Source organism: Schistocerca gregaria, chromosome X (genome assembly GCF_023897955.1).
Source record: "Schistocerca gregaria isolate iqSchGreg1 chromosome X, iqSchGreg1.2, whole genome shotgun sequence".
NCBI lineage: Eukaryota > Metazoa > Arthropoda > Insecta > Orthoptera > Acrididae > Schistocerca > Schistocerca gregaria.
The window spans coordinates 853,342,774-853,367,542 of NC_064931.1; the positions used below are offsets into that span (position 1 = coordinate 853,342,774).

The 24,769-nt window shown below is 37.0% G+C and overlaps 1 protein-coding gene across 4 annotated transcripts in view; it reads right to left on the reverse strand.

Annotated features, from left to right (window-relative positions):
- Nucleotides 1-286: 286 nt before the first annotated feature.
- LOC126299515 (cysteine-rich with EGF-like domain protein 2) overlaps nt 287-24,769 on the reverse strand; it is a 139,758-nt gene continuing 115,275 nt past the window's right edge. For 2 of the 4 annotated variants that reach the window (XM_049991478.1, XM_049991479.1), the window contains exons 6-8: nt 20,327-20,464; nt 18,260-18,355; nt 579-1,753 (exon numbers count right to left, since the gene is read on the reverse strand). In XM_049991478.1, coding sequence (XP_049847435.1) covers nt 1,548-1,753; nt 18,260-18,355; nt 20,327-20,464 — 440 coding nt within the window. In that variant the 3' untranslated portion in view covers nt 579-1,547. Of the gene's footprint in view, nt 1,754-18,259; nt 18,356-20,326; nt 20,465-24,769 lie in introns of all 4 variants that reach the window. The other 2 variants (XM_049991480.1, XM_049991481.1) reach the window with 1 other exon arrangement.

Consider the following 24,769-nt stretch of genomic DNA (forward strand, 5'->3'; position numbering starts at 1 on the left):
AAAACTATTTGTCCACTATTCTCCTTTCATACAAGAAGGTAGGGCTCATGTATCAGTTTTGCCCCATATGTCCTGTTATGTACATCAACTGATTAGACAGCTTGCTTTTTCTAATTCCAATTAAATCATAAAGAAAAAAAGTTTTCTTGTGTGATACAAATAATGCTAATTAATATTTTATTTTCCCTTCCTACCTGGTTTACTCATTGAAAAGAATTTATTCACTCTGTTCCAGCACAAAAAACCCAGGTTAATTGATGAAATAATGATTAATCACTGTCATGCATTCATTATACTATTGTTTATGAAGTATCGTTTGCCATACACAGATTACAGCAATCACAAACAGCAGTGTTACAAATAGATTACGTGAAAGCAGTCACATCAGCTATAGGTTCAAAAACGCTGTAGAGATTTGTAATTGAGGAAGTAATAGTTTGTATTAGAAATTTAATAAATGTTGTAAAAAACTATTCTGAAAGTAAACAGCAAATTCTCCCGTGAGAATTTCTGAAGTTTTACACATACTTTTTGTGCCAGTGAGTAATACTCTCTTTTTACATTTACAGCAAATAGGCAAAAAAAAAAATCACTTCTCAACAATGAAGCACACACCACAATATTCATTAAGAGCCACATACTGCCACAACAGTTTCACAGAGAGTACTGAAGTAATAGCAACTAAATTAGTTATGAATGTTTTGAATCTGGATTACACTGATATTTCAGTTGCAGTAAGACATATTTACCACTTTCTTTCTGTTCTGGCATAGAAAATCAGCTTTAAAGTACAAAGGCAGATGTAGACAAATGTGCAATCCATGGGACCATTCTTCCATGCAAATTCATATTACTTAAGAATCAACATAAAAATCTTCCAACAACTTTAACAGTATAACTGCAATATACAGAAAAAGAAATATAGGTACTTTAGTTAATGTTAAATATTTTAACATTTTTTCCAGTTTTAAATAGAAGGTTACACTGCAACTATCACAGAAAAGAGTTTATTACAGCACTCATTTTAATGGTCACATAATAATATAATTACTAAAATACAAATGTCTTTGCCAGTGGTCCGTAAACATAATAAATTAAGAAAATAAACTGAAACTAACAAACAACATATATAACATTAAATTTGCACATAAATTTCTTACATGTCTAACTATTTAAAAATATATCCCTGTGCAAAACACACAAACTTGCATTGGGAACCCATCACACACACACACACACACACACACACACACACACACACACACACACACACACACACACACACACACACACACACACAAAGCCATTGAATACTTGTGCTGAAGGAACTATAATGAAATAACTTAAACATGACTGAATCATTGTGTGAATGCCCTTACGTGCCCTGGGAAGATATACATAGTACTTTCCACTTTGTCATGTCCAGGAAGATGAAAAGTATATCACAAAGAGTGTGACTATTAGAAATATTCACCCAAAAGTGTTGATAAAACTGAACAATAAAGCCGCCAACGTAACCTCCACTGACTGATATACCAGTCTTATCATCACACTTTGTTGAGTATTGGACTAGATGCTGGAGCTGAGCGTAGAGTGTACTCTGACACTGAAATATATAATGCTACAGACAAGCCTATAGCTCCAGCAACCAAAGTATTCTTCTGAAGTACAATGCAGGTTGCAACACACAGACCGAAGTATGTCAGGTAGCGAGTCAGTTTAGCGTGGAAGTTTTGCCGTGCCTCCATTTCATCTGGAAGAAAACAGAAACAAATTCTCTTAGAAATAATCTGTTGCTTGCACTTTGATGAGGAGTTCAATAATCACAAAATCTATTAAGTAATTAACTGAATTCATCTCTGCTCACCATGCCCATTTCAAGATTAGCATACCGTTCATTAGTTATGGTAATTATAAGCTCAACGTACAAAAAATTAAGTTATCTTGGTGCACACGCACACATGAATGGTTAACCCTTTACAAACAATGCTGTGAGTTAGTCATGTGCACAACCACACATGCACTGCCTCTTCATGAGCATAAGACAGTAAGGACCTGGGAAACATTTATGTTTCAAGCGTAACAGTGGTAAAAGGGGACCAATCTTGACTGGCTGTGCCCATGGCCATACTGTGGGTGATGTCGCTGGATTTATTGATGATTCACAGCAGACTGTTCAATGCATCTACAGGCAATGGCGTAACACACATTGCCACAGAACACGACGTCAGAATTGTAGTCCGAAAAAGGGCTTGACAGAGAGGGTTCGGAGACGTGTTTCATGGGTTGTTAACCAAAATCTTTTCCACACCCGACAGGAATTGCTTCAGGCAGTGAATGAAGATCCATCTCAACCTGTTGGTGAGAAAACATTGCAATGGAACTGGAAGGTAATGAACAATTGGAGTCCATCACCTCACAAGAGGCCACGGCTTGCACAGGCACATAAAGACAACAGTTAAGTTCATCTGGCTGGAAAAATGCGAGACTCGTTTTCTGAACACTCTCTCACCCTACTACACCACAAATGGTCTGCAAAATTAGTTGCAAAAACCTGTGGCCATGTTGGAAAAGCAGGTAAAATACCAACATCCACATACCTGGAATTTGGTTGAATTGCATGATCAGATCTCATCGAGTGGCTTAACCTAGGTACAGCATACCTGCACACCCTTGTGGACTCACCTCCTAACTGGATCCAGGTGTTTATCAAGTACAAGGGTGAAATTACATGGTATTAAATAATATCTAATGATTTCTGCAGGGGTGCCTAATTTTTTTGTCTGGTGAGCTTATCTGACATGTAACATAAAAAGGTGGCAGCATGGCATTTTATTAATAAAAAATTAGACTTTCTCTGATTAACTTTGTTATATCTAACTGCAAGCATAGTACATACAGTGAAATTTTGTAGGAAATACAGTATTTTCAACTACAGTAATATGTGCAGTACACGTAAGGGAAAGAAGTATAGTGTGCTGTTCAGTTTCCGACACAAGCATGATTTGGCATGTGATGGTTTACTTTGTCAGCACCTCAACTATACTGATCAACAGACAGCTGAATTAACTGTTAGTTTTTGTACATGTATCTTGCTAGCACTACATTCCAAAATGTAATACTCTGAAGTAATGACTCAATGAACAACAAAAAACTGAGCTATGTTTACACACAATAAAGAAATTTGAATATGGTGAGTTTCAAATTGCTTGATGTCACATCACTATTATGTGCTACTTAATGGCTTCATTATGCTCAATTTAGTAATTTGTGTCAATTTTGTACATTTCAAAATTAATTCTCTGCTGTCATAAAAAATAAGTAAATTACAGGATGCCAAGCCTGTCTGGGAACATTTTACAGATTCAAAATTTTGTTTCAAAATCTTTCTGCCACGTCTTTCTAACACTCTCACAGGATAACGTCACTGTGGCCTTTGTGCTTGGCAAAACTGGGCCATCAGCATCACGCAATCATTTCCTGTACTTTGCTGACAAAACCAGCTGCATGTGTCTATAGCCAAACAATAGGAGACGTGTGAAAAGGGGTTATATGTTGTTCCTGGCCATGTCTTCGAGAGCGAAGGACAGGGAAATCTCTCTCTCTCTCTCTCTCTCTCTCTCTCTCTCTCTCTGGTGACAGCTTCTCCATGTAACTCAGTATTTTTCACACACAGCTGGCCACCAGCACATTTGAATGTGAAGCTCCACCTCTCCTCCTTCCTGTTCCTTTATTCAATTCTGATCCAGACTGGCAGGCACAATCACACAAGTGCGGCTCATGATTTCCATACTGGGGAAGGCTGTGAGAGTTTTCAATCCCAACTAACCTAGAACTCAGGATACACTACAGACGCATTTAGGAGAGATCGTTAATATAGTGTATGTTAGCTTCACTGTATGTTTAATGTTTTCGGTATTTTCATTTCCAAACTTCAGATGTTTAACGTTTTTGTAGGCTCAGACTGTGGCATTTATGAGTTTGCATGACAAAACATTGATGTTTCCAAGACATCACGGATCTTGTGCTTCTTGTGCTGCGAATGGCTGACACGATCAACTCTAGCAATTGCCCTGGTAATTTACCCACTGTGTTTGTCATACTTATGCACGTGAATTACAAAAATATGCATTTTAAGTGATAATGCACAACAATAATTCTGCTGCATTGTACATTTCTCTATTAAAATTGCTTGTATACCCTTGCCTGGATTTATGCTGCTTTGTTTCTGATTCACGTTTGCATCAGATCTGGGTGCACCAAGTTCCTTCACTTTCATCTTAACCACATGTTCCAAACTTGTACCTGATAAATTGCACACTGAATTCACATTGTTGTTTCCAAACTCATGGTATGCTGTCATTATTCGCAAGACAATATAACTCACTAACCTCATGCACAAAACACACACACACACACACACACACACACACACACACACACACACACACACACACACAAAAAGGAACTTGCTAATAACACAAGTTACCTGCAGTCACCAAGCAAGTAACATGAAGTAATGAGACATATTTCATGTGCGAGATATATTTTGCACACTTTTACCTCTAATCATTCATGAAACACTTGCTAGATGGTGATACAATACCATAATCAACTATGCTTTGGTGAGTCATCTGTAAACTTATTCCAATGGTGGATAGAATAGGAATGGCAAAAACAAAACAAAACAGTACAAAACACTATCAAAAGAATAACACTAAATGTTGGTATAACGTGCATCAGAGCATAGAGATATACAGAGACAGGGATTTGACACTAAAGTTTCAGAAACTCTGTTCATTGCCTTTTGACGTAAGCAACGGAATGTGAAAATCGCGCGTAGGTTGGTTCGACACCCTTAGAATGAAACACCAGAGCCTTCATGACATCCATTACAAGAGTTTCAAAAATAAATAAAACAGATTTCAAATTAACCTCTCCAATTTATTGCTTTCACAGTAACAAAGCTATGATTTAATAATAATAATAATAATAATAATAATAATAATAATAACACCACGATCACAATGCCACAAATATAGAATACATCACATACATTCAGCAACAGAATGATTCACATTAAACAGAGCAGAAACTAGCAAAATGCACAAAGCAATCACTCAAATAAACACATCGGCTACACCACTGCAATTTCATAACTACTTCTACAACCCTTTAGATCAAATAACATCAACAGATACGAAGAAAGTAAATTGGAAAAAGAAAACACTACATGGCAAGCACCCGTATCATCTAACACAGCCACACACCGATCAAGACGCATCCAACACATTGCTAAGAAAAGGCAATATATACAGTGAGACGGAAGGATTCATGTTTGCAATACAGGATCAAACAATGAACACCAGATATTACAGCAAGCATATTATTAATGATCCCAATACCACAACAGATAAATGGAGACTTTGCAAATAACAAATAGAAACGGTAGATCACATCACAGACAGATGTACAATACTAGCAAATACAGAATACCCCAGAACACATGACAATGTAGCAAAAATAATACATCAACAACTTGCCATACAACATAAACTAATAAAACAACACGGACAAATTATAACAGATAAAACACCACCACATAACAAACCTGACATCATACTCACCAATAAAAAGAAGAAATTAACACAACTAATTGAAATATCCATACCGAATACAACAAATACACAGAAGAAAACAGGAGAAAAAATTGAAAAATACATCCAACTGGCTGAGGAAGTCAAGGACATGTGGCATCAGGATAAAGTTGACATTATACCAATTATACTATCAACTACAGAAGTCATACCACACAATATCCACCAGTACATCAACGCAATACAGCTACATCCAAACTTATATATACAACTACAGAAATCTGTAATTATTGATAAATGTTCAATTCCCCGAAGTTCCTAAATGCAATGTAACATATACCGTACAGTTAAAAGGAAGTCACGCTTGATTAAAGTCCGCGTCACTTTCCATTTTTAACCAGACCTAAGGTCTGAGAAAGGAAAGAAGATAATAATGATGATAATAATAATAATAATAATAATAATAATTATTATTATTATTATAATAAAAAGTGTTAGAAACAGCAGTACAGCTGTTGCATGCAGTGTGAGTGAGGTGCCTTGAATGTGTTCATGTGCAGTATTGGGCTTGTATATAAGTTAGTAATGGTCTCACTACTTTTCTGCATTCTTCTGTAAGTGTCATTTGCAACTAACCATGGCAACTGGTTCTGAGGTTTGCAGAGCGATAGGACAACGTTGAACCGAATAGAAGGGGTTGACCAAGAAAATTTTCTGACTGGTTTTTGCTGTTATTTGTTCTATAAACAACAAATTGTCTATCACTGTTATTCTATGAGGCGTATTTATTGAGTACGGTCCATTATGTTGTAGACACTAGTAGTTCGCTCACATACCATAACGAGTACGTGTATAGTGCACCGGCATGCCTCGAGGACAACTGTGCTCAGCTCAAGCTCTGTAGCCAACCTGTACGATTCTGTTCTGTGCTTTCAAAATGTTTAAGACTATCAACTCACCCACCGCATGTGAGGTTCGCTAAGTGATATGGTTTTTGTTAGCAAGAAACCTGTCTGCTGCAGAAATTCATCAACAGATTTGTAAAGTGTACGGTGATACTGTTACGAGTGACAGCAAAGTGCGTATGTGGATACAAGAATTCAAAGGTCGCCATGACAACATCCAAAATGAGGACCGCTCCGGTCGCCCTTCTTTGATTACAGATGATTTGGTGGCTTCAGTTGAAGTGAGGATTCGTGAGAACAGGTGCTTCACAACAACAGGTCTCTCTAACGAATTTCCTGATGTGTCGAGATCAGTGCTTTACAACATTGTTTCTGAACACCTAAAGTTTTGGAAACTGTGCTCCCATTGGGCCCCAAAGCTCCTAACAGAGGACCACAAAAACCAAAGATTTGAGTGTGCGATGAAGTTCTTGACTCATTATCACGAAGAGGGTGACAGCTTCTCGAGTCAGATTGTAACTGGAGAGAAAACATGGGTTTTACATATCACACCTGAATCGAAGCAACAGAGCACAGAATGGAGACAGACAGACAGACAGACAGACACTTGCTTGTAAAGGTGAAGGCCAAACAGACTCTGTCCCAGCACTAAATTATGGCTTCGGTGTTTTGGGATAGGCATGGTGTTTTGTTGGTCAACTTCATGCAATGAGGAACCACTATAAATGCAGAAGCATACTGCCAAACCCTGAGAAAGCTACACAGAGCGGTTAAAAAAAAGACGCGGCATGCTGCCAAAGGGAATTTTTCTTATCCATGACAATGCAAGACCTCATACTACAGGTCAGACCCACAATTTATTGGACAGTTTTGGCTGGGAAGTTTTAGACCACCCACCCTACAGTCCTGATCTTGCACCAAGCGATTACCGTCTGTTCCTCCACCTCAAACAACACCTCAGTGGCAGCCGTTACAATGATGTGAAAATGGCAGTGAACTCTTGATTATCGGAGCAGGCAGAAAGTTTTTATGAAAAGGGTATTTTAAAATTGGTTGAAGGTATGATACATGTGTGAACAAACTTGGCAACTATGTCGAAAAATAGAGTGAAGTACGTACTTTCTAAAAATAAATTTACTTTTTTGAAATAACCTTTCGTTGTCTACTTATGTTCAAACGGACCTCATTTAATGCCTCGTACATCTACATAATACTCCGCAAGCCATCGTATGGTTCCACTCGCAAACAGAGCAAGGTAGAAACTACTGTCTATATGCCTCTGTACAAGTCCTAATCTCTCAAATCTTATCTTCATGTTCCTTATACGATATGCACATTGGCAGCAATATAATCATCCTGCAGTCATTGTCAAATGTAGGTTCTCTAAATTTTTTCAATAGTGCTCCTAGAAAAGAATGTCGTTTTCCCTCTAGTGATTCCCACTTAAGTTCCCAAAGCATCTCCATAACACTTGCATGTTGCTCAAACCTACTGGTAACAAATCTAACTTGGTGTGGATTCCCAACACTTGAGCAGTACTCAAGAATAAGATGCACCAGCATCTTATAAGTGGTCTCCTTTGCAGATGAACCACACTTTCCCGAAATTCCCCCAATAAACCAAGTCCACCATTTGCCTTCCGTATTACAGTCCTTACATGCTCATTCCTTTTCATACTGCTCTGCAACATTACATCTAGATATTTAATCAATGTGACTGTGTCAAGCAGGACACTGCTAATACTGCATCTGAGCCTTATAGGGTTTGTTTTTCCTATTCATTTGCATTAATTCACATTTTTCTACATTTAGAGCCTTTCATCACACCATCTAGAAATTTTGTCCAAATCATCTCATATCCTCCTATAGTGACTCAACAATGACACTTTCCCATATACCATAGTATCGTCAGCGAACAGCCTCAGACTGCTACCAGATCATTTGTGTATATAGAAAATATACAGTGGTAGTATCACACTTCCTCGAGGCATTCCTGACAATACCCTAGTCTCTGACAAACATTTGCCATCAGGGACAACATAGTGAGTTCTGTTACTTAAAAAATCTTTGAATTCTCACATACCTGGGAACCTATTCCATATGTTTGTACCTTTGGTAACAGTCAGCAATGTGGCATCGTGTCACATGCTTCACAGAAATCTAAGAATACGGAATCTGCATGTTGCCCTTCATCCTTGGTCCAGAGGATCTCATGTGAGGAAAAGGTAAGTCGAGTTTCTCACAATTGATACTTTCTAAAACTGTGCCGATTTGTGAACAGAAGCTTTCCCCCACCCCTCAAGGAAATTTATTATATTCAAAATGTGAATATGTTCAAGGATTCTGATAATGGTCTGTAATTTTGTTGGTCCGTTCTTGTACCTTCTTATGTACATGTTCGTATACAGATATACGTAAACCGTCCCATACCACCACTGGCCTGAACTGGACACTACTGGCAAAATTAATGCATTACTTCACATACTCCATGTAAGATCCTCACCGTAATTTTTCAGGTTTGGTGAACCTATACATTATTGTTTGTTAATTGCAATTTCCCCCCCATGAACCATGGACCTTGCCGTTGGTGGGGAGGCTTGCGTGCCTCAGCGATACAGATGGCCGTACCGTAGGTGCAACCACAACGGAGGGGTATCTGTTGAGAGGCCAGACAAACGTGTGGTTCCTGAAGAGGGGCAGCAGCCTTTTCAGTAGTTGCAGGGGCAACAGTCTGGATGATTGACTGATCTGGCCTTGCAACATTAACCAAAACGGCCTTGCTGTGCTGGTACTGCGAACGGCTGAAAGCAAGGGGAAACTACAGCCGTAATTTTTCCCGAGGACATGCAGCTTTACTGTATGATTAAATGATGATGGCATCCTCTTGGGTAAAATATTCCGGAGGTAAAATAGTCCCCCATTCGGATCTCCGGGCGGGGACTACTCAGGAGGATGTCGTTATCAGGAGAAAGAAAACTGGCGTTCTTCGGATCGGAGCGTGGAATGTCAGGTCCCTTAATCGGGCAGGTAGGTTAGAAAATTTAAAAAGGGAAATGGATAGGTTAAAGTTAGATATAGTGGGAATTAGTGAAGTTCGGTGGCAGGAGGAACAAGACTTCTGGTCAGGTGACTACAGGGTTATAAACACAAAATCAAATAGGGGTAATGCAGGAGTAGGTTTAATAATGAATAGGAAAATAGGAATGCGGGTAAGCTACTACAAACAGCATAGTGAACGCATTATTGTGGCCAAGATAGATACGAAGCCCACACCTACTACAGTAGTACAAGTTTATATGCCAACTAGCTCTGCAGATGATGAAGAAATTGAAGAAATGTACGATGAAATAAAAGAAATTATTCAGATAGTGAAGGGAGACGAAAATTTAATAGTAATGGGTGACTGGAATTCGAGTGTAGGAAAAGGGAGAGAAGGAAACATAGTAGGTGAATATGGATTGGGGCTAAGAAATGAAAGAGGAAGCCGCCTAGTAGAATTTTGCACAGAGCACAACTTAATCATAGCTAACACTTGGTTTAAGAATCATGAAAGAAGGTTGTATACGTGGAAGAACCCTGGAGATACTAAAAGGTATCAGATAGATTATATAATGGTAAAACAGAGATTTAGGAACCAGGTTTTAAGTTGTAAGACATTTCCAGGGGCAGATGTGGACTCTGACCACAATCTATTGGTTATGACCTGTAGATTAAAACTGAAGAAACTGCAAAAATGTGGGAAATTAAGGAGATGGGACCTGGATAAACTAAAAGAACCAGAGGTTGTACAGAGTTTCAGAGAGAGCATAAGGGAACAATTGACAGGAATAGGGGAAAGAAATACAGTAGAAGAAGAATGGGTAGCTCTGAGGGATGTAGTAGTGAAGGCAGCAGAGGATGAAGTAGGTACAAAGACGAGGGCTGCTAGAAATCCTTGGGTAACAGAAGAAATATTGAATTTAATTGATGAAAGGAGAAAATATAAAAATGCAGTAAATGAAGCAGGCAAAAAGGAATACAAACGTCTCAAAAATGAGATCGACAGGAAGTGCAAAATGGCTAAACAGGGATGGCTAGAGGACAAATGTAAGGATGTAGAAGCTTATCTCACTAGGGGTAAGATAGATACTGCCTACAGGAAAATTAAAGAGACCTTTGGAGAGAAGAGAACCACGTGTATGAATATCAAGAGCTCAGATGGCAGCCCAGTTCTAAGCAAAGAAGGGAAGGCAGAAAGGTGGAAGGAGTATATAGAAGGTTTATACAAGGGCAATGTACTTGAGGACAATATTATGGAAATAGAAGAGGATGTAGATGAAGACGAAATGGGAGATATGATACTGCGTGAAGAGTTTGACAGAGCACTGAAAGACCCGAGTCGAAACAAGGCCCCCGGAGTAGACAACATTCCATTAGAACTACTGACGGCCTTTGGAGAGCCAATCATGACAAAACTCTACCAGCTGGTGAGCAAGATGTATGAAACAGGCGAAATACCCTCAGACTTCAAGAAGAATATAATAATTCCAATCCCAAAGAAAGCAGGTGCTGACAGATGTGAAAATTACCGAACTATCAGTTTAATAAGCCACGGCTGCAAAATACTAACGCGAATTCTTTACAGACGAATGGAGAAACTGGTAGATGCAGACCTCGGGGAGGATCAGTTTGGATTCCGTCGAAATGTTGGAACACGTGAGGCAATACTGACCTTACGACTTATCTTAGAAGAAAGATTAAGAAAAGGCAAACCTACGTTTCTAGCATTTGTAGACTTAGAGAAAGCTTTTGACAATGTTGACTGGAATACTCTTTTTCAAATTCTAAAGGTGGCAGGGGTAAAATACAGGGAGCGAAAGGCTATTTATAATTTGTACAGAAACCAGATGGCAGTAATAAGAGTCGAGGGGCATGAAAGGGAAGCAGTGGTTGGGAAAGGAGTGAGACAGGGTTGTAGCCTCTCCCCGATGTTATTCAATCTGTATATTGAGCAAGCAGTAAAGGAAACAAAAGAAAAATTTGGAGTAGGTATTAAAATTCATGGAGACGAAGTAAAAACTTTGAGGTTCGCCGATGACATTGTAATTCTGTCAGAGACGGCAAAGGACTTGGAAGAGCAGTTGAACGGAATGGACAGTGTCTTGAAAGGAGGATATAAGATGAACATTAACAAAAGCAAAACGAGGATAATGGAATGTAGTCAAATTAAATCGGGTGATGCTGAGGGAATTAGATTAGGAAATGAGACACTTAAAGTAGTAAAGGAGTTTTGCTATTTAGGAAGTAAAATAACTGATGATGGTCGAAGTAGAGAGGATATAAAATGTAGACTGGCAATGGCAAGGAAAGCGTTTCTGAAGAAGAGAAATTTGTTAACATCGAATATAGATTTATGTATCAGGAAGTCGTTTCTGAAAGTATTTGTTTGGAGTGTAGCCATGTATGGAAGTGAAACATGGACGATAACTAGTTTGGACAAGAAGAGAATAGAAGCTTTCGAAATGTGGTGCTACAGAAGAATACTGAAGATAAGGTGGATAGATCACGTAACTAATGAGGAGGTATTGAATAGGATTGGGGAGAAGAGAAGTTTGTGGCACAACTTGACTAGAAGAAGGGATCGGTTGGTAGGACATGTTTTGAGGCATCAAGGGATCACAAATTTAGCATTGGAGGGCAGCGTGGAGGGTAAAAATCGTAGAGGGAGACCGAGAGATGAGTACACTAAGCAGATTCAGAAGGATGTAGGTTGCAGTAGGTACTGGGAGATGAAGCAGCTTGCACAGGATAGAGTAGCATGGAGAGCTGCATCAAACCAGTCTCAGGACTGAAGACAACAACAACAACAACAACAATTGCAATTTACTAATGTCAACTTTGGACAACAGTTAAGGCACTCTGTTTTTACCTGAACATCAATGAAAATATAGGAACAATGCTTTTCTCTACATACAGTACTGAAAAATGTGTACTAACCATTCCAAATCTGTGACCTCTCCACAATCATTCTACGTTTACAGTAACTGGGACAATAATGGTAGTCTTGCCTTTTGCACAAGAAAACGCTCTTCCCTCGACATGGTAATTAAACGGAGAAAATGGCTGCCTAATCTATACAGAGTTTCAAGAGATCCATCTTACTACTCAGTGTAATGGAAACAGATTCTCATGGAACAACCCGATGGCCAGAAATGGAGAGAGACAGTGGGATCCCAAATGATAATGTTTTCTTTACTGAAGCTCAAAGCAAGAAAGTAAACCATTTACACAGTAACAAATGCTCTCTCTCATCAGTATGCAGAGTTAGTTAGGATGAACAACATAGTGCCTTACAGTAGGATACTTCTCAGTAGAAATGTGAATAGTTAATGATTCCAGGACACATGTTTTTAACAATTGTTTACAAAAGATAACCTGGGATGAACTTTATAATGAACCAAATGCAGACATATAATTTAATCTATTACATGATAAATTCATATCAGTATTTGAAAAAAGCTTTCCAAAAAAGAAAATTACAAATGAAAAACACCCATGTAAAAATAAATAAATAAATAAATAAATAAATAAACCTGAATCACTAGAGGGATTAAAGTATCTCGTGAAAGGAAAAGGGAAATGTCTCTGTTGGCAAGAACAAGTAGAGGTCCCGCAGCAGTTGCACACAACACACCTTCTCAAAATCACTAAGAAAGGTTATTAAAAATTGAGGAAAATGCACATTATTTCAGAAATCAGTAATTCCAACAACAGACTTTAGTCTAAGAGGAATGTAGTGAAATGAGAGACAGACAAGCAACCACAAATCAGATCATGATCACTATTGAACTGAATGAAAGGGCTATAAATGGTGAGTCACTCCCAGGTAACAAATCTATTTAATAACCATTTCTTAAGTAAGTAGAAAGAATCTAGACAAACAGTTCAAGTGAAAAATTACAGCAGTATGTTAAAAAAGTACCTAGCAAATTCCATCATATAAACATATCACAAACTTTTTCTGAAATTAAGAAAATTTAGTCTCTAAAAAATAAAAGCTCATCTAGTTTTGATGGTGTTTCCAACAGAGTACTACATATTTGTTGCCATACAATGAACCCTGTCTTATCTGAAAAATGTAGTGCATCACTAACTTGACATATTTTTCCACAGGGGCTGAAATATACTATTGTAAAAACCCTATTCCAGAACAGTGACAAAAGAGATGTCAATAACTGCTGACCTGTTTCATTGCTGACATTCTCCAAATTTTTGAGAAGTTCATGTGTACCAAAACAGTATCTCATCTGAGCAACAATAACATCCTCAGCAAATCATAATTTGGATTTCAAAAGAGCTGCCCTGCTGAGAATGCCATTTACATGTTCACTTACCAAATTTTACAAGCACAAAATAATAAAATAGTACCAGCTGGTATTTCTGCAATCTATCTAAGACACTCCACTAGATTGATTTATTTTATCCATCTTTCAGCATTAACATGCAATCGATGTTGTCAGAAGAATTACAGCTATTTGTACATTATGTTTTACATAACAAATTATTACATGGTTTAAATATAGCAGTGTTGTACCCCATTAGCTTATAGCTGCCTCTACACCCATATCTATACATAGAAGTATGCCTTAATTTATCAATAAATTAGGTCATTTTTACAACTATTCTGAAATTCTTGTATACTGTAGAAAGTATTTTCCTTCATCCACACTTTGGTTTTAGTTTTGAAAATACCCAGTGAAACTAACTGAGCCTGTACGAGTAAAATGTTGAATAATTGTGTATTCTTAAGCCTGGTTGTGGACATATCAATCATATTTGTTTGTCGAGTATTGTGTAGATGAACAGATTTCCTTATAGTGTAGTGGTTTAAGTTTTCTTTTATGTTTAATAGGCAACAATATATGTAAAGAGATGGGACTGTGAGAATTTTAAAGCCTTTAAAATAAGGTCTACATGAGGCCTCGTTGTCAGTGGAGATGTCTAATTGCTTTTTTCTGCCAAGTGAAAATTTTTTTGGCTCCTGTGGAGTTACCCCATAAAAGAATGTCATACTGTAGAGGGCAGTGAAAGAAGGCATAGTATCTATGAAGTAATAAATCTTGTGTAACATGTGTGTAGTTTGGCTAGTAGGTAGATAACTCGTGATAACTTTCGACATGCGTAATCTGTATGTGAGTCCCACATTAATTTCAAGCCAATCTGTATTCCTAGTAGTTTAACAGATGATAACTCAGTGTTACTGTTTGATAGACTGAAGATTATCTTGACAGTCTTTTGATGGTTCATAGTTAACTCCTTAGCTTTAAACCAGATATTAAGATATTTTGAGACATTTTTCACTTTCCTCCTTCAATTTGTTTATATCCTTTCTGGAATTAGCTAATGTTGTGTCGTCAGCATAGAGGATAAATTTACAGGGTAAGTTACTCAGAAAGTCATTTACAAATAATATAAATAGTAGACGGTCAAGCAATGAGTCCTGAGGAACACCTTGTTTTATACTTAAGAGTCTGTGACTTTTGGCCATTATGCTTTACAATTTGTTTGCTATTGCTGAGGTATGATTCAATTTGTGAGAGTTCCAAGTGTTTCATTCCATAGCAACACAGTTTAACTAATAATAATTTGTGGTTAACTGAGTCAAAAGCCTTACTCAAATCAATTTGAATGGCTCCAACAGATAATTCTGACTTGAATGAGCTTAGTACAAAAGAGATACAGTTTTCAACTGCTTTGACTGTTGATAAGTTTGACCTAAATCCATACTGAGAATCATTTAATATATTATTGACCGATAGGTGTATGCATATTTGCTGCAGTATGCAATTTTCTATTATTTTTGAGAGAACAGGCAGAAGTGAAATTGGTCTGTGAATCACAGTGTTCTCCTAAGATAAATTGAAGTTTTATTGGATTGACTGTATCAGCAACCAATGGATAATGTTATATCTAACAAAAAGAATGCAAAAAGTTGTACTTAGTAATTCAACAACTATAGTCTGGGGATGCTATTCTGACAGGAGAAATCACACATGGGGTTCCCTAAGGCTCAATCTTAGATCAACTATTGGTCCTCACACATGTAAATGATCTTGCATCTAATAAAACAAGCAGAATTAGTTCTTTTTGCAGATGACACTAGTACTATAATCAGTCCAAGTGTACATGCAGAAACAGGAGAAATGGTAAGCAGTCTTTCTTAAGAGTGTCATTGACTTGTTTTCTGTGAATGGTCTTATGCTGAGTTGTAAAAAGACACAACATATTCAGTTCTGCACATCTAGGGGTACTAGATCAGTGATGTGTGTAACATGTTGTGAGGAAATAATAAATAGGGTGGAAACTTAAAAATTCTTAGGTGTCCATAATCATGAGAATTTAAATTGGAAAAAACACGCTTTGGAACTTCTAAAATGACTTAGCTCTACCACATTTGCACTTATAGTCTTTGCAAATCTTGGGGAGAAACAAAACAGTAAGTTGACATATTTAGCTTATTTTCATTCACTAATGTCGGATGGAATAATGTTTTGGGGTATCTGTTCTTTAAGGAGAAAGTCTTCATGCGCAAAAACGTGCTGTAAGAATAATATGTGGTTCTCATCCACAATAATCTTGTAGACATCTGTTTAAGGATTTGGGCACTCTCATTACTGCTTCACAGTATATTTATTACCTCAAACTTTGTTGTAAATAATCTACTGCAGTTCATAAGGAACAATGATGTACATAAATCCAATATCAGAAAGAAAAAAAGACAATCATTATACCACACTGAGGATGACTTTAGCACAAAAATGGGTGCGCAAGGCTGCCACTAAAATTTTTGATCACTTACCAGGGGATATAAAAAGTGTCAGACAGCAAACTGAAATCTGACAAAAAAAAATTTAAAAGTTTTCTCATTAACAGCTCCTTTTATTCCATAGAAGAATTTCCATTACTATAATATGTAAAAGATGGTGGACAGGGATTGCTATTTTTTTTTCCTTCTTTCTTTTCTTTTAACTTGTGAATGTTCAGCGTGTAGCCATACTTACAAATTAATTTGGGATGATTTGTTCCACTTCATTACAATTTATCATGCAAAATGATCCTGGAACATCAAACTAACTATCTAAATAACTAACTAAGCAAGCACAGAGTGCTTACAACTGTAATTCGTCCATCCTCTGTGCAACTGTCACACAGCTAGGTGGGCGATGGGAGCAATTTTTCACTGATGGAGAAGCTATCTGGAATTTATTCAACCAGTTTAATAGTTAAGTACAGATTAATTTTACAGTATGTGAATAGTGTGTTTCTGAACATTATGAGATTAGATTAGATTAGATTAATACTTGTTCCATAGATCATGAATACGACACTTCGTAATGATGTGGAACGTGTCAGGTTAATGAAAGATGTCTGTACAAGATATTACATTACACAAAATATTGCATGACACTAATGCTTAAGTTAGTTTTTTCCCCTCCTTTAATTTATATCTAAAAATTCAGCCAATGAGTAGAAGGAGTTGTCATCTAGAAATTCTTTTAATTTATTTTTAAATGTTGGTTGATTATCTGTCTGGCTTTTGATGCTGTTTGGTAGGTGACCAAAGACTTTTGTGGCAGCATAATTTACCCCTTTCTGTGCCAAAGTCAGATTTAACCCTGCATAGTGAAGATCATCCATTCTCCTGGTGTTATAGCTATTCACACTGCTATTACTTTTGAACTGGGCTGGATTATTAACAACAAATTTCATAAGTGAATATATATACTGTGAGGATTCCTAGATCCTTAAATAGATGTCTGCAAGATGACCGTGGGTGGGCTCCAGCAATTATTTTGATTACACGTTTTTGAGCAAAGAATACTTTTCTACTCAATGATGAATTACCCCAGAATATGATACCATACGAAAGCAGTGAATGAAAGTAGGCATAGTAAGCTAATTTACTGAGATTCTTATCACCAAAATTTGCAATAACCCTAATAGCATACGTAGCCGAACTCAGACATTTCAGCAGACCATCAATGTGTTGCTTCCAGTTTAACCTCTCATCAATGGACACACCTAAAAATTTTGAAAATTCTGCCTTAGCTACAGACTTCTGTTCAAAGTCTATATTTATTACTGGAGTTGTGCCATTTACTGTACGGAACTGTATATATTGTGTTTTATCAAAATTTAAAGAGAGTCCGTTTGCTGAGAACCACTTAATAATTTTGTGAAAAGAGAAGATGCTGAGATGGAAGGAAGAAGATATGGTATGTGATGGATAGGTTCCCATGGCAAACATTCAATGAATGGAAAAGACAAAAAATAATAAGAGACATTCAAGCGAGCAAGAGGAGTTGAAATACCAAAATCACAGCTTGCAGAATGACATAAGCTTTCCTACGCCCAGTATACCTCAACTGATCAGTGATCTCAAACCTCACTCTCCCATTAACACACACCTCCATTCTCTCGCACCACCACATCATCATCACCACCATCAATTAGCTTGCCTATCTTCTGCCAAGAGAAGGAATGTCTTGCTCTGCAGCACTGAAATTGCCGAGTTGAAAATGTGTAAACCTCTGAGCGCAATATTCAGTTCTCTGTGCCAACTATTTTTCTATTAGAGTCTGTCTGTATCTGAAACTTTGTTTATTGACTTTTTGCACTTGTGTAACTATAATACTGTGATTATTACAGAGGACAAAAATTCAAATACAACAGCTACCAAATTTAGTATTCAACAATATTGACAATTTTCATTGCTTACCTACACAGATGTTGTCTTCCTTTTTGTAACCTTTGGCACATTTAATACACAGATCAGGGCCATCACCATAACACCCATCACATGCTCTGTCACATTCTGTAAAATAATACGTAGGTGAATGACATACACCTTTGAAATTTTTACATGTGATTTACCTCAACCCTTAGATCTGATCTACCATAAACTGTTGGCGATGAGATTATACTGTTATGGTGTTTGTATGGCTTCTTAAAACCTGGGTTGAGTCCTATTTCACTGGCAAACAGAAGGTAGAAAAAAGTCATAAAAAGATTACTTTTCAGCATGTAAGAATGTTAAACAGTATACTGAGGCAGTCAGCAACACTTTTTGTATGTGATGCCAGTCTTTTTATTACAGGAAATGGTAACAATTTATAGGGAAAAAATTGGACAACAGCAGAACCAAAAAGATCACATAGTGGTAATTTTTTGGTTGCATATGACTAGATAGTACAGTTAATGCACTTTAGAGATTTAAGGCAGATAGTAATAAATAATATAATTTTGGAATCAGTGGGTTGTAACACTGACACATAGCTAATACAAAATTTCTTGGAGTATTGTCAGCTGACCATAATACACAATAGTAAAAACATTGTCCTAAACAATACCATATTCACTGAACATTCACACACCAGATCATTACTAACACCTTTCTGAGGCATGACCAAGCCATCAATGAAATATAAAGAAAGAAGACTGGGGCCTGACATTCTGTTGATGAGAAGGCCATTAGAGATGGACCACAAGTTCTGTCGGCACTAAGATGTGAAAGTAAGTTGGCTATGTTCTTTTCAAAGTAACCATCCTTGCATTCATCTTAATTGCTTTAGAGAAACCACAATAAATCTTATCTAGTTGTCGTCCTGAATTTATGTCCAATGCACTACTGTCTTGTAGCTGCTGTCCATCATAATTAAGTTTTTTGGTGTGTACAATCAGAAAATAATGTTGACTAGCTATTAAATATCATGTGAACAAGTAAGATACACTTCTTACTTGTTGGAAGTGGGAATGCATATAACTTCATTAAGTACTGACTTTGTCATTTTATTGACTCTTGGTGAAAAAATTTAACTGATTTCTGTGAAAATTGTTACTTTCTAAACCCTCACTTTCTTACTACTCGTTACTTGTTAATTATTACCAACCAGCATTTCTCAATGTGTTGTTCTGCAAATAAAATTTTAATTTATGTTCCATGTTTTAATGCCTTTTGTCTTATGGGATACTGTTCCTGTGTTCTGTAAAAGTTAGCAATAAAAATAGGATGTACAATAACTACCATTCTTGGAAATGCCTGTGGAAAAACATTTTGCTTATTACACACACTCACTCACTTATCAAGTTTATTTTTTAAAATGTTTGGGGACAGCAATAATAATTTTAGATCAATAGCAACATTCACAAACATTATACACAAATAAAAAATTATACTGTTGTAAACTTTGCTACCAAGTTTAGGGTGACAATAGAATTCCCCGTTTGGAGTAACAACCTTCAATAAGCTGCCTGCGGAGAAAACAAGAAATGGGGACCTCATTACAAACTAAAATTAGAATTAATAGTGGGTACTGTAAGCCATTCCACCTCTAAGAAATCAGATTACATAAAGTTGAGCATCTGCAGTCAACTAAGTAACGTAAGTAGCCATGATACTTTTCAATTTATCTCCATTCTCATAGTCTGTAAATAAATTATCCTTTGACAATTATCAAACTAAATCTTAAGGAGATGAAGAACTGAACACTTATTTAATATGACTGTAAAATCTTCTGTTTTCAAAGTATTAGCCACTCTGTTAGTTGTATACAATGTTCATTTGAAGCTCAAACAGTATATATAGTCTGCAAATGATTGGTTAATTGTTAGGCAGCAGTCAGAAACAATTTCTGTAGACTATATCATGTCAATTAATGAATAAATTGGCTTATTCCACATCCCTGAAAGTTCTCCTGCATGGTAGAATCTACAGAATACCATACACTGATTAATTATAAGCTCACTGTTTTAATGCTCAGTATCACATGAACAGAAGTGTCCTTACCTAAACAGGAAAAGGATCCCTCATTGTTGACGCAAAACTGGTTTTTATGGCATGCTCTGTCTAAGGACAAACACTCATCTACATCAATGCAGCCCATTTTTTCATCCTTCAGCCACCCTTCTCTACATGAAGAACATCCTAAAAAACAGAGACAGTGAAATTTCTTATTTAAAGCCTTTTCATTCTGTGATTTGCAATGTGTTAGTACTGGCATAATTCACATACAGAGTAAAGTGGAAAATTCTATTCACAAAGAAGCAAATGTATGTTTGTCAGTTCTTCTGAGAACTGCACCAACCCATTTGTTTCTTAGTGATATCTATATAAAGATTATTCTAATTTGGGCACTCTTAATTGAAGCAATACAAATATCAGGTCACATATTTGAAAGTCTGTAGTCCACTTACCAGTCTGTACTGCGATTGTTCATCTCTGGCAATGCTTTGTGTTAGTAGAAAAAATTTGTTCTATCATTCATTGAATTCCATGATGTCTATAAATATCCCTAAAAATGGTCAAGCAGGCTAGTTCACCATTGGATGGGTGGTGTGTGGGTGTGTGTGTGTGTGTGTGTGTGTGGGGGGGGGGGGGGTTATAATGCCAAATGCCATCTACACTCAATGTGCCCAGCAAATGCTTGTGGTCCAAAACCAATCTTCGGGTTGATAACACCTGAACTTTTTTCTACATTTTAGATATGATCAGCATATCTGTGTACAGACCTCCAGAACTGGAGCCAATTTACAAAACTTAAAATCCATGAGAATAAGCCTACTATACAAAAAAAAAGGTCGCACTGATCCAAACAGCATGTAACACACGCATAAGCACTGAGCCTTAAACCAAATAAATTACAGCATACACCTTCAGCACAGTTAAAATATCCCCTGAGCAGCACCGAATCTTGTCTATATTGCACATCCCTAGCACATAGTAACTTTGCATGGCTGCCCAAGGTCTATAACCAACATTATGTTACATATCAGTCACTTGCAGGTCAAAATGTAATTTGTTTGACAAGACAACATGTATTGTACACCACATCCTGTTGGTCATAGCTCTTAACCGATTGTAACCAGTTAGGAATGAGAAAGGGTAGTGCATGCACCTTTGTTCAGTCAACACTATTTTCTACTAAGTAGTACTCAATCAAAAACAGGTGCACTGAGATCTTACAACAATTCCTGCCTCCTTCCAAGATGAGCTTTAGCACCAAGTAAGGAAAAAATCTGTTTGGACCCCTTTAATCAGAACCCTCCTTTGGCTGCAGTTCTGAAGGGAATTCATCATAGATACCTCTTCACTTCTACCACAGCAAAATGTGAGGCAATGAAACAGAGATCTGCTGCTGCCTTTGTAGAATGGTCTTCACTAACCTACAGGGCCATTGCCTTTTTGAGCTCAATAGGATAAGCCTAATGTCTCATATTGTACACAGTGAACTCGATTGGGACCTACATGGACACAGTGTAACACTATTGTACACCCCGAAATTACTTGTCTCCTACTTCAAAACATCTGTGGGTATCTGACTTTACTAGAAGCTTTGACATGACATTTGATTAGCGGTTTGTCCAGTGAGCTTATTACTGTATTGCTACTGAACTCAGTAAGTTCCATGCCAACTGAAATTATAAGTCATTAATGAAATGTTTTATGTAGATGATAATATAAAATACATTTGATAGGGGGATCACACTTACTCGTCATCACCAATTTCAACCATATTTATGGTGTATGCAGGACTTGACCAGAAATTAAAAGTGGCAGGACCAGAAACTCTAGACGGCCAAGTCTTTTGAATAAAAATGCATTTTTGCATGTCAGGCAAGACATGAGCCATTTTTGTTAGAATAGTTTCCACACAGAAGATAGGGTACAGACTAACAATCTACGGTTTGTGGGGTCAAGTCCCTACAAATACACCGAAATAGTGGTCAACAAATTGTATTTATTAATTGCTCAAGAGAGGTATTAAAAAGGAAAGGCAAAGGAAAATTTGGGATTGCAAGTAAATTTCCAGAAAGGGATTGTAAGATGTACAGAAGAACTTTGTATATAAAATTAGATACATTTATTATTTTACAGTAGATAATTTGCATCTCCTGGGATGATATTCATCATAAAAACAGGGGAAGCAGCCATTTTATTCGCATCTTTCACACATTATAAATGCTGCATTTTTACAATTAAATGGTTGTCTTAAAGTTTCTATAGAGAAACAATACTCTCCAAACATTCTCAAAAAATTCAGTAGGTTGATAGCTAGCAAGTGAATGAACTCTTGTAGGTGTACCTAGCATTGCAGCCAACGGCCTATGGGCCAATATTACCTACACTGGGAACATATTATTCAGCTGGTGAGGGCAGCCAAAGTCAAAGTGAAACTAATGGAATACAAAGTCCTGTATGCATTAATTATAATCCCTTCTTGGATTGTCGGCACAGGCACTTTAGGTACAATTCTCTCTAATAAATTTATTTGCAATCCCAGATTTTAGTTTGCCTTTCCTTTTCATGCCTTTATTATAATATCAATAAATGTAATTAACATTATTTCCGGTTATTTGCAGTGGAAGTTACATAAAAATTTAATATAAAAAGCAGCTGCTTCTGGATAAGAACTCAATCCCATGAACCTCAGATAACCATTCTACTGCCTCGAAATTACACTAAGATAAATGGTGCACGATTTGCTGACCCATGCCAGAAATGCTATTTTTTCTAGAAGCTTTGCTATCTGGAGCTGCCACTTCCACCACCTTCGTTTCTGGCCACACCCTGCTTATATCATAAATCTGGATGAAATCAGAGAGGACCAGTAGACATGGGCCTTTGTGAATATTGGTTAATTGCGATAAGAGAGAGTAAGGCTGGGTTCAGTAATTTACAATGGATTCAGTATATAAAATCTAACAACTGTTAGAAAATTATCTATGCTGTTGATAGCAACAGTTGTAAGTAACACACCAAAAGAGACTAAAATCATGACAGATTTGTGACTTTATCAATTTGTCACTTTCCAACACAGAACTGTATGAGTGATTGGCTGGTTGGTTGATTTGGGGCGGGGGACTAAAGTCATCGGCCCCATCTGATTAGTGAAGGATGGAGAACGAAGTCAGTCATGCTATTTCAAAGGAACCATCCCAGTGGTTGCCCGAAGCGATTTAGGGAAATCATGGAAAACCTAAATCAGAAAGGTAGGACATGGGTTTGAACCACTGCAATGAAATGTTGCATGCAAACAGCAACACAAGTTCGTGAACCCTGTCACTTTAGTACCATATTTACATTCCTAGCAAAGTAACCTCATTACAGATCAGTGGCTAGGACACACACACACACACACACACACACACACACACACACACACACACACAGTGATTTGTCTTGTTGATTGTGGCTTCTCATTCACCGCCTCTAGATACTAAACCTCCCACAGATGCAAATTTACTCCATACGGAGGTCATGACATGTAACTTCATAGGAAAACGCTCTAATAGCTATAAAAGTGTTCCTTCAAAAACCCTTTGTTTTTGCTCCAATCTTTGTAAAGAGCATGTAAGAGAAGTTTATTTGGAATTCGAAGCAAGATTCCAGCACATTTAACTGAAAAGCAGGAATGTATGACAAATGTACAAACCAGTATGCACTTTTCATCATATGAAGCAAATCTTAGGTATTGGATTAGATTATAAAACTCAAAGTCTTGGTCATAAGTTACTAAATCAAATTGATAATCGATTCAATGTTAATGGAGTAGCATGTAACCAGGACACTGAGTTGTATAATCTAATCTGATACAAAGGTCATCGGTCTCCTCAAGTGGGTCCAATCAGCCCTCATTTTGCAAACTTATAAGTAGCATTTGTGGAAATGAGAACTGTTCTGCACTATACACAAAATAAGGAACAACACTGCTTATTATAGCAGCTAATGAAGGTAGCATAATTTATTCAAAAATTGTTTTATGAACTTCCAGCACACTGGAACAGCTGGGGAATCAGTAACTTCTGTTAATCAGTACATCAAAAAACCAGTCCAGAGTTACAAATTTCACTTTTTTTAAATTCATTTTATGACTATTTTCAGGTCGAGACCCACTTTCAAATCATTGTAACATAGTCAAAAGTGGTATTTCCAAGAAATGAATGTTTGGAAATACCATTTTTGACTATATTACAATGATTTGAAAATGGATACACCCCGAAACTAGTCATTGAGTGAACAAAAAAGTGAAATTTGCTCATTTTTGCTGGTTTTTCATTGTACTAAAAATTGTTTTGACTGATTATAGATGTACACACTTTGGAAGCAGTTACAAGAATTTTACCTGTACATGAGAATATAAACTCCTGTCATACCGATACCTATATTTTAAAATTTGTATAAGCATTTATTGTAACCACTAAGATTAAAGTTTTTCTATTCCCATTACAT